Here is a 12,164-nt window from a genome sequence, read left to right on the forward strand (position 1 = left end):
TCTTCACACGCCCCTGTATATGCCGGTCAGACCGACCTTGACCGAAGCACATTCGTGTTCTAGACTGCACCACAGAATTAGGTCAACAGATGCAAATCGGTGAGCCCAGTCATCGATTCCGAGCAGGATCAGATCTGCTCGCACCACCAAAAAATGAATCCAAAAGCTTCAGTAGATATAAGATCAACCGTGACTTCCTTAAATATAGATGCCTAAGTACTTACAGGTCATCCCTTAGGAATAAAAACCTCGAATTTTTATCCCTGTTCAACATCATTTTGGATAACAAGACTTATCCTACCAGGAGAGACGCTATGTGGACTTGCCCTGGGGTGCGGACGTCATGTGGTGAGCAAAACTCGAGTGTGTTACTACCCCGAATATTAAACGAGTTTGGTTTTGATACAAATACTACCATACCTACAAATAAAGAACTGAAAAAGCTATTTTTATGAAACGTGAATTTAGCGTGTTGCAAGATTGCACTCTTCTTTGTACAAAGTTGCGTTGCCCTGCTAAGCTATATTGATAGCTTTTTATTCCGCCTCCTCCACTTTGTGGAAATAAATAAATAAACAAATAAATAAATAAGTATTTCAATGCAGCTTTCAAGGGAGGAGTTGCATTTACCCTATTCAAGGTTGTGCAGACGCCTCCCCTCCGCACGCTTGCTATTCACAACCCGACGAGCCAAATGACAATGAACACATATCGAGGCGATTGCCAAACGTGCAGAAAGCAGGCAGAAAGAGCGTGTAAGCGCCCTTGCCGCCCCTTTGCTTCCTCCATGGCCCTGGCGGGAAATCCCGTCTGGAAACTTTTACACACGTGCTGGTCTCCCGCAGTTTTCGTCGCTCGATTCGGAGTGCTCGATGTAGCTTGTTGTGTCCGCTTTCGCGGAAAAGGGCTTCGCAGAAGGAGCGAGGGTGACCGTGAACTGGAACTTCCAGTCGGGACAGCTTGCGTTCCGGTGTGTAAGACGATCGGGATGTTTCTGTCGTTCGCCGGCATCTTGGCAACGTGTGTTTACATCCTGTGCAGCGGAGTCGACGCAGGTTAGTTCGGGGGCGGGGACGTTGCGCCCTGCACGTATACTTATACGTATACCTTGCCTGTTTCTGCGTGCAGTGTTGAATTGCTAACCGCTCGTTCGTCTTGATATATGCCTGTTACATGATGATGTTACAGATGTGGCTCGTTGGGCGCCCTTTTCTGCGTTACGTGCCTTTCAGTCGTGCTTCCGCGTATATTTTAGGCATATGAGATAGCTCTTCTTTTGGAACTGAACATCATTACTGCGCAACGATCGCGAAGGAAACAGAGATCCTTAACTGGATTTTGCAACAGTGAGTGAGCATATTTTGCATTGACTGCGCCCGCGTTGGACAGTCAACACAGAGTGTTGATGGGAGGTAGAATCTATACTTTGTCTAATGTTGAACAACGTTGGATGTAGAATCCTTACGCTGAATTAACGCTATTTCTACTATACCATATCAACTACAGATCTCGAGTGCAGAAAAAAAAAACAAAAAAACGTTAAATCAACGCTTCGCTTTCAACGGTAGATATCCATTAGGAATGTCGCTTCTGTATTCTACCACCAGCACATTATCAACGTTGGACAACAGGTTGAATGAAAACGCCGGATAATTAAATGTGCTTCTGCAACTACTGAATGTCTCAAACCAAAAGCAGTAAGAAATGTAGACGTTATATACCCGGATAGTCATTCAATACTTGAAGCAATCACTATGTTTCATGTTGTTGGCGTATATAATCTAATTAAGTTTAGTAACGTCACCCTTATCATATTGACTCAGAGGCGAGCAAAGCTCTCTAACTTGCGGAAGCAAATCAAGCAGTATATATAGTGTCGGATTTCTGATTTGCTTTTGAGGTATTCCCTTTGTGCTTTGGAGCAGCTCGACGACAAAACGTGTGGTACAGGTACGAGAGTATATTAAAAATCCTGTACCATGTTCAGACATATCCTACATCCCGACACCCCTTCAGGAATATTCACTTTTACATAATGAGTATTTTGGTTAGCCGTCCACTTACTGTTTAGTGTGTCGCAAATAGATCAAGCACCCTACAGAACATAACAGGAAGGGGTAACAAAAACAAACAAACAAATAAACAAAAGACATGTACTCTTAGAAATGAACTTCATCATCTCGAATGATATCGTTATCTGCCCTGATTTGTTAAAAAAAGGAGGCGTACGCCTTTTTTGTGACACTTATGCTGTTCATAATTCTCACAAAAAAGGCGTACGCCTCCCGTTTTCAACAAATCAGAGCAGGTAACGATATCATTCGACATGATGGTTGGCCAGGAGCGTGCTATGCGGTGAAGTTCGTTTTTAAGAGTGTTTCTTTGTGTTTTGTGTTCTTTTTTTTTTGCTATACGACGCCTACTTCTGTGTGGCCAACAACGGCGAACCTATCCTGCCATTACCCCCCCCCCCCCCCCCCCCCCCCGATTTCTAAGAGTGTGTCTTTAATCCAGAACTTCGCATAACTGAACGACTGTTACAAAAAAGCGAATGCCTCTCGTTCTCAAGAAATGAGGGAAAAGAACGAGATCACTCGGGATGATGGTTGGCTAGGATCATGCTGGTACACTGTTAAATCAGAACTTCACCACATAGCACGCTCCTCGCCAACCGTCATTTCGGATGACATCATTCTGTGTCCTTATATTTGCTGAAAATGGGAGGAGGGGCCTATCTGGGACACACTATGCTTTTCTCAGATAGGCTTCTCCCCCTGTTCTGAACAAATCATGACACAGAATGATACCATTCGGTATGGTGGTTGGCTAAGAGCGTGCTATGTGGTGAAGCTCTGTTTTAACAGTGTAGTTTCGCTTGCCATGTCTTATGTGCGCCCCCTGGTTTCGAGGCGTTTCGGATAAATGGAAACTGCAATTATTCCAGGTTTTGTGTCAAAGTGGAAATAGACTGGCAGAAAACCAGCACTGCGAGTATCGATGCTCACGCGGCTCTGATGTCACGGTATATAGGCGCCTCTTCCAGTGAGGAGGCGCGAGAGGGGTCACGTGCTTACGACTACCAATGGAAATGGCCGGAGCTCTGATGTCAGAACTTGACGAGTGCGTGTATTTGAGGGTTCACGTCTCCCGAAATGCGACACGTAGAAAAATAATACTTCCTTCCTCAGTGCTCTGCACTGTTAAAACAGAACTTCACCACATAGCACGCTTTTAGCCAACCACCATACCGACTGATATCATTCTGTGTCATGATTTGTTCAGAACAGGGGGAGGAGCCTATCTGAGACAAGCATAATGTGTCCCAGACAGACTCCTCCTCCCATTTTTTTGCAAATAAGGACAGAGAATGATATCATTCGAAATGACGGTTGGCGAGGAGCGTGGGATGTGGTGAAGTTCTGGTTTAACAGTGTAGTGTGCAATACACTGTGGGTATACGACATAATGAAGCACGTCTCTGAAATTATGTCAACTCCTTCAAGGTGCAGCATTCCTACGCTATTATTCTTATCAGAAACCTGCACATTTCCTTCAAGAATGGAAGCCGGATAGTTGGTATATATGTCATAGAAGCGTATACGAAGAGGGGAGTCAAGTCCTGTAGATCACATAAACAAAATACAGAAACCGACACTGAAGGTTTTTGTTTAAGTTTAATTTGTACAAGCTTTCGCGTGGAGGTCCACGCTTCCTCAGGTACCTGAGGTACCTCAGGTACCTGAGGAAGCGGTTTCTGTATTTGTTTATACAAGTGTCAGTTTCTGTATTTTGTTTATATATGTCATAGTAAGAAACGTAAACGCAGCAAGTGACACACACGCACAAAAGGAAGAAGTCGCCTGTTCTTTCTTCCTTCCGTGTGTGTCACTTGGTGCCTTTACGTTTGTTGCTGTTGTCCGTTTCTCGAAAAGGTCCCTTTTGATTTCATTTATCCAGGACATGGCCCGTTGTTAGACCTCACATCAGACGTAAAAAATTCAGCTTCAGAAGGCGTGCACTGGCGGTTAGCGCGTTAAAACTCTGCCCTACTCTGCGTGCGTACGTGTCGGAGCCCCGCTGGCAGTACCGCGGGATGGCGAGCCTCCTGTCGATGCGTCCTCTGTTTGGGCCTTAGCCTTACCTGAGCTATTCGTCGGCAAGCTTTTGACGTCCTGCTGAAGAAAGAATCCACGCGTGGGACTTCGTTATTTCTCACAAAGCATCTGTATGAAATCCTACGCTGCCATAAAGCCGTATTTCACCGACTAAATGGTCAACGAACGTAAAACCTCTCTCTTGCAAACTGCGTACACGGTGATACGCATACTGTACAAATAAATATCGAGCAATGCAATACGGGAGAAATACAATTCACATTCAAAGACGGACATAATGCACTTCGATTTCGCAGAAAGCTAGACAGTAGCTATGCATAGCGAAATACAAGCGTGCCACTTTTTTTTTTTTTTCATTTTGATTTCTGTATTCACATGTGTGGTAACAGTTGACACGGAAACGTACAGTTTTGGTGTGGTGAGCGAAGACTTGTGTCAAGTTTCAGCAAACTCACTGATAGCTTCCATCGTGGCTTGACGAGAATGTTCCTCTTGCAGCTAATGATTTACGTGTCAGACGGACCGGCGAGACATTTTAAAAATCGGCATAGGCTCTATGAGCTCTCCAAATCTACTTTTGCGAGCGCAACATGGCTGTTCACAGGAGCAGGCCGCGAGAAAAGTGCGTGTGACAGGATCGATGAAATAAACACCGTACCACGACACCTAACTTGCCTTAACCCGAGCAAGATCTAGGGTCACAAGATATGATAATGTGCTTGCCAAAACACCTAAAGCGCGTCCATTTACTCCATATACGCTCTGAGGTTGTGGCTTCTTTTAGAATACAAAAGGAAAAGGAATGGGTAAATGTACACCGCAAAAGTATACCGCATCAAAGTGCCATACAAGGTTCGCATCCGCTGCAAAGCAACACATCGGAAACTGGAGACCGAGAAACATTCATAACTTGTACCGTGGAGAGTGGATGCAGAAAAGTGACATTTTCGTAGAAACTGAGTGAAATCACTTGTCGCTGTGATTGCAAAACATTGCTTCCGCTTTCGCAGTCTTGTTAACATTTGGACATAAACTACTACCTTTGATAACACAAAATTGTCTGTTTTCGTGAGAGAGAGAGAGAGAGAGATTATGGTTTTAATGGCACAAAGGCAGCATAGGCCATAGAGCGCCAAAACTATGGTGAGTGTGTGGTGGTGTGAGATGATTATGGGAGAGATGATGTACATCGATGTACAACATCGACACAGATCCGCCATCACGCGGTACCGTCAGCCGGGTTCCGACACGTACGCACGCAGAGTATAGGGCCGCGTTTTAACGCGCTAATCGTCACAACGCCTTTTGAAGCAGAATTCTTTTCTTTTTTACGACAGGTGAAAGGTCTAACATCAGGCCATGCCTTGGCAAAATATCAATGAAATCATTGAATTTGGAACAGAACTGCGCTACGGAGCATGTTGGCCATTTCTTATAGCACAAAGCGTTACACCTGCGCGCCAAAATTTCCGCTCGGACTGCTGGCCTGTGGACATACTAAAGCATAAAGAAGTTTCACTACAATACCTTTCAAAACCCAGGAGACATATGTGTGCAAACACGGCAAAACTGAAACAAGCGAATTAGGGCGAGATTTTCTCGATATTTTTGCACGAAAACTGTAATTATTCATCTTACAGCTGTTGAGATAAGCTTCTAAATATAAAAAATATTAACGTACGAAATTCCGGTGACGCTTGGTACTTGTGACACTTATGGTTGACTTTGTGACAGTTATGGTTCACTTTGTGACACTTATGCTGTTCATAATTGTCACAAGAAAGGCGTTTGCCTCCCGTTTTCAACCAATCGGTCGGCGAAGTTCATTTTTGAGAGTGTACGTTCTTGGGGGGGAGTAGCTTTCCGTTGTTGGCCGCACTCGAGTGGGCTTCGTCACAACTATAGCAAAAAAAGAAAAAGAGGTGTTGGGGAGAGAGTGGACGAGTTCAAAGTGGAGGCATAGGCAGGATGAACCATACTGATGGGACGGAGGTGCACTGTAGATGAGAGATGCACTAGAGTGGTCTTTCCGCGAGTCCCGTTTCTTGAAAACGCACGCGGTTGCGAGTACGTACGTCTCTACGTGTCTGTCTGTACGTTCTTGAGTTCCGGCGGGGATGCCACGATATTCCACCGTTAAGAAGTCCATGTCCAAAATCCCAGATTTCTAAATTAAAGCTCTAATGTGAAGAATGGCGGAGTGATAGTGTCGAATAATGCATACTACTGACAAACCTCGGAGTTTTGCGCGATTTTGACGTCAGTAGAAATCATTGTCACGAATAAAAGCCACGTTTTTGTCGACCGTTAGGCTTAGCATGGCAGTCACATCAGAGCAGCAAAAATTATTAGATTTTGGTTAGGTTAGGTTAGTTTTCAGAGGTTAGGTCAGTTTAGGTGTTTTTTGACAGTTCACCACGCCGTTGCGGGGCTACCCATAGTTGGTTACGCAAGCAACGCCATTTGGGATTTTGAACATATGGGATTCTAAACGTTGGATTCTTAACGGCGGCATTTCGGGATACCCCCGTTCCGGCAAGCACACACTGCGCACCTGTGACGATGAAGTGTGCATTGCCACGTGAAACATGCGAGAACGGTCCGATATCACTTACTTGCTCCCGTTTTCAATAGGCGGCGCGCGAGTCTCCTCAAGGTTGACGCATTTTGGAGTGCATACCCAGTAAACCAGAAATATCCCAGGTACGTCCCACAAAGGTCGCACACGTCGCATATGTCCACCACATCTATGCGACGTTACCTGTACGTCTACAATGGGACTTCGAAAAGTGTTTTACTTTCTATATCCCTGGGACACCTGATAGATGTAAAACGAAAGGCGCAAGCGCGCGTTATTTTTCGGAGACACTTAGGGCACGTCACCTTTAGCGGCGTGACGTAAGCAAACGGAGAAAAATTGTAGGTTTACTGCTTTATCTACCAAGTAATCACATTATAGACGGTAGCTTGAGTTAAAAACACGATATTTGCTAGATGGGGTGTAAGGAACGTTCGCAGGTATACGGTGACGTCGTTTGCAGACTCTCAAGTTAACTGGAAAGACGGTGTCACCGTTGCCAACGTGATACGCCACGATACACTTGATGAACGTACTCCAACAATTTATCAGGGAAGGGTAACGGTAATGGAAACAGAAACGGTATATTACCGAAATTGGAGATGGTAACGATAACGGAAACGCATACCACGGTCCTCCATTACCAGAAAAGAATTTATCGTCCGGTATTGAATTCGGGTAATGGCTATTCCCGTTGTGCGCTGACATTTGAGTGACTTTTCATTTTTTGTTTTTGTATTTTGATGACTCCATTCCCTGTAATGCTCTAAATACTACACGAGAGCATGGAAAGAAAGGATCTCGATGGTGCATCTCTCACTTACCTCGTCCCAGTCCTCATAACTCTATGACATCAACACATGGCTATACTCCACCATAGCACGAGTGTGACAGCCTACGATTTTTAGTTACTTATTTTGTACTTTTTTTTCTGTTCACCGTGGCCATGGCAGTATTATTTACTACTGAGAGCGTCCGCATTATGAATGCTACATTGGATGAAAGTTACGTCCATCTTGAATTGCTGGACTCCGAGTGACTGAAGACATGTTCCTACATTTTTTTTAATAATCTTGAAAGATGTGCGCATCCAAACGACGTAAAATTACATGTGTAGTGTGTACGCGTGACACCGAAGCAGCGCTTGGGCAAAACATGATGCTGATAGAGCCGGGCAGGCTGTCCTCCCGCAGCTCTGTAACAACTTCCATTAGCGGAAACAGTAACGGAAACGTAACGGAAACGAAGTTGAAAGGCCGGTATCAGAAACGAATGACGGAAACGAAAGTATAGCAGTAACGAAAATGGAAACGGTAACCAAAATACGTCCGTTATCCTTCCCTGCAATTTATATTTCAGTATATGCTCGCTCTGGTATCTCTGAAATCCGCGTACGCGGCGGAGGGGCCAAAAAGGGAGCCTGTGTCTCATATGGTGAAAGGCGAAAGCTTATTTACTATCGCTCGGTCTGCATTGGTCTTGGAGTATGGCCGAAAGTTGACCCCTCATCAAGTGGGGTGTGCTGCCAAAAGTAGATGCCTTTTTGTTTAATTAGTGTGTGCAGCGTTCATTTGCTATGGCAATCAATCACTATGAATTTCAAATTGATTCAACACAAGAATAGCATTTTTTAAGCACATAAATTTTAAAATATCCCAGGAACATCCAAATATCCAAAATAGATGTCTATGCGACAGTTCTCGGGTGTGAAAACAGTAGGAATCTGACAATGAAAAAATGGCTATCTGAAATGGCAATGAAAAAATAGGAATCTGGCAGTCGCATGGATGTACTTTCAACGTAAACGAGCTCTCTGTGAAGCTCCCATGGATATACAAACCTCCAATTTGCGATATCGCCATGATGTACCTGAGATGTATATGGTTTGCTGGGTATGGTTTGCCTAGCGCAGCAAATTTTGATATTCGATTGCGCTCTGCTCTATATTAAGCATATATACATGTATTACGTATCAGAAGAATCCGATGTACATGCTTTCGGAAAAACACAGACTTTCTTCAGGTCTGCCATTCTTTTTACAGTTCCCTTAAGAAACCTGGGAAATCAATACAGGACGCAAAAAACAGCATCACAGTAGCCATTCAGTGTTTTCACTGCCTGTCTCACCATCTCATGAAGATGGCGAAGAAATTCAGCGTCAGAACAGTATTCAGCGGGGGCAGGAAACTGTCCTCCATGCCGGTAATGGTTAACAACAAAGAGCTAAGATGTAACAAATGCAACATTAAGCATATTGATGGGCCTGTCGAGTGATCCACTGAAGTCGGATGTACAACGTTCCGATGATTTGCAAAAAAAAAAAAAAAAAAATATGTATCGGCCAATGAGGCCTCTACGTCAATACCCGCCAGGTGAGCACAGAAACGAAATCAAGAACTTGACCGGCAATATAGGGCCACATCTGAAAGAATGTTGATATGAAGCAGACTTGAAAGATATACACAGATAAGGATGCGCTCTGGGTGGGAACGAGAAAAGGACGTTTAGTGACTCACTGTTGATTCACGAAAGGGAAGAGTAAATGTTGTTCTTTTCTCTGCCTTTAATCCCCGTGGCTTGCCAGTTGTCGGCGATGATGACGGTTGAGTGGTAGGTACTCGACAGCAGACGATCTTCAATACTTGGTAACAGGTTTATTTACAGTAACAGATTCTCAGTGGACACAATTTACATCATATGGCAAAGCCACTCCGAGCCACCGAGCAAGTCCGTTTGCTACACGGAGTCCGCAAGCCAAGTGCCTCTATTTTCCGAAATTTCCAACGCTCTCTGGGTTCTTTTCCGTCCCCCAGATGTCCTCTTTTCACGCTACTCAAACCACACACTCAGCAAAAATATAACAAAACAACAGCCTTCGCACAACCGTTAGCTCGACTGACCAAACGTCTTCCGAACTCAAAATTTATGTCCTCCTGTCGTCGGCTACGGACACGTGCGAGGCGCGGCTCACAGAAACCCGATCCTGCGTGCCTTGCACAGGTGGGGAGTAACGCGTTACATTCGAGTAGTGAAATATGGTAACGCGTCTCATTTGGGAGAAAAGTAATGGGTAACGTAACGTCTTTACATTTTTACTAACTAACGCGTAACGGCGTTACGCGTTACTGCGTATTTGGTAACATTGCTGTACTGCATAAACTTGAAAGCTTGAGCTGAGGACCGCGCCTACAAAACGCGGAAAAATCCCTGAATTTTTCTATTCGTCTTTAACAATGACAAAAAGGTCACATCGGCACCAAGGAAGAACGCAAAAGAATGATTATTGACCTACACTTGTTGAGAAGTAACCTTTGTTCACCGCCATTATTTTTCTCTCCCATGGTATTTTTTTCGACGAATGGGGCGAAAGCGACAGAAAAATAGTATCTACCCCTTGAACAAGTGACAAGGTACCAAGGGACTGGCTCTTTGGATTTGTACAGTGTGAGATCAAAAGGTCACGTCACGGCACAGACAGTCCTCTCAGGCAAACGGGCAAAGTTCAGAAATGCATATTTTGAACACTAACTACTTCTGCGTTGTAATAAATCCTACCCGTATGTTGTGTTCATGTGGCCGTTGTTTGTGCCTAACGTTTGCTTGTATTGATTTGCGGAATGCCCTTATGTGACTCAACCAAAATGTGGTACATGTTATAAGGATTCCTGGTGAAGTAATGCAGAAGTAATGGCACTACTTATCGGAAGTAAAGGCGTTACCTACCACCGCAACAGTAACGAGTAACGTAACGCGTTACCTTTCGAAAAAGTAGTGAGTAACCATATAGTGCATTACAAAATGAATGTAACTTCCCCACCTCTGGTGGCTGCTTCCAGACCACGTGTGTGAAAGGAACGACGAAAAAACCTCAAAGTGACCAGTCGTTTTCTGCGAAGTCCGGGGAGAAGTAAAAACAAAAATAACGAGCCATTCTGTCGCACAGCAAGTTTCCACTTTACAGGAAGATAAGCGTATCAGCATGCAATCTGTCCTAGGACTAGCAGAGAAGGAACTGGTTTTCCTTTCAGGTTAACTAACGGTGTATTGCAGGAAGAGATTCATCGTTGAAAGTAGCTCACCGTCTGTCACTTGTGTCGTCTATCTGAGAACGGTTACTGACATGCCTAAGGATTTATTTTATTTATTTAATTATTGTTTCCACAATGTATGGCGCTGTTAACTGTTTGTTTGAGCGCACCTTGACGATAGTGAAGAAGCCAAATGTGTTTGATACTCGTGGGAGCTGACGGGACAAACTCTGTTCGCCATAAGCTGTTCGGGCTCTTGGGCATTCCCATGTGACATCTCTCCTAGTATGATAGCAACTTTGTTTCAGCTTGAGATCGGCAAGACATAGGAAATGATCGTTGTTATTTATGCACAAGCATCTGTATTTAAAGAAGTCACTAGCAAACAAATCCTTGGTCGTCTCGTGGCTTTGTATATTGGCAATGGCGCGTAAAAATTTCTTCTGAATTTTTTCAATGGTCTGAATATGTATGTTGAGTTGTGGAGCCCCACACATGGTGACAATAATTTAAGAACCCTAAGAGCAATGCGTTGTATACAGCTATTTTGACATGGCAGGGCAAGAGACTGTTGAACCGACCCGTTGCGCTTGCCAACTTAGAACAGAGATGATTGACATGTTTGTCCCAAGATAACATTTACGTTATCAACGATTTCAATAACAGAAGCTCCCAACTTCAGAGTCGAAACTCTCTTAATCGTCTTGCTTTTTGACCTAAAGATAACAGCTTTTGTTTTAGAAGGGTTTAATCTAAGTGAGTTTTGCGTCCCACAAATTCACAGATTACAAATTTACAAGATTACATTACCTTGATTTAAAATCGCCTCCGGGTCATATCCTCTAATAAGTATTGTCTTATCATTGGCATACAAGATGAATTTTGCATCTTCAGCTATTTGTGTAATGTCATTGACATAAAGGTTAAAGAAAAGGGTGCCTAAAATGCTACCCTGTGGGACATCCGATACGATGCCAAGTGGATTAGATATGGCTTCTCCTAGTTTCACTCGTTGAGTCCCATTGCGGAGGTATGAGGCAATCAGTTGGAGCGGAAACCCACGGACTCCATAGTATTTTAACTTTGATGTGAAACTGGTGCAGCCTTACATCGATTGGAGTAACTGTCATCGGGCATAATACTGGGAAAAGTGTTATGGCCTCTTTGAATGGGGCATAAATAAGTTGCGAAAATTTCTCCTCGCATAATGATGCCATTACTTGGACGCCAATACGAAAGGAACGGCATTCACCGAAACACACCGCAATGCACGCTTTCCCATTCGCTCGTCTCCTTTTCAAGAAGCGCGGAGATTGGGCTCCTTAAACGATCATTGGACAAATTGTCTGCGGAGACCAATGAGAGTGCTGTCGCACTTCTTGAGAAGGAGAAGGAAAGTGTAAATTGCAGCTCCATAACCTAATAAACCACAAAAGACGCAAC

General features: G+C 44.1%; 1 protein-coding gene across 1 annotated transcript in view; it reads left to right on the forward strand.

The window, feature by feature from the left end:
• Positions 1–810: 810 nt before the first annotated feature.
• The window catches only part of LOC135368080 (clotting factor G beta subunit-like), a 48,333-nt gene continuing 36,979 nt past the window's right edge, over positions 811–12,164 (forward strand). Inside the window, exon 1 of the mRNA XM_064601157.1 lies at positions 811–1,055. Within this exon, the coding sequence (XP_064457227.1) occupies positions 989–1,055 (67 nt within the window). The 5' untranslated portion in view covers positions 811–988. The remainder of the gene's footprint in view (positions 1,056–12,164) is intronic.

This window comes from Ornithodoros turicata, chromosome 9, assembly GCF_037126465.1.
Source record: "Ornithodoros turicata isolate Travis chromosome 9, ASM3712646v1, whole genome shotgun sequence".
In the NCBI taxonomy this organism is placed as follows: Eukaryota; Metazoa; Arthropoda; class Arachnida; order Ixodida; family Argasidae; genus Ornithodoros; species Ornithodoros turicata.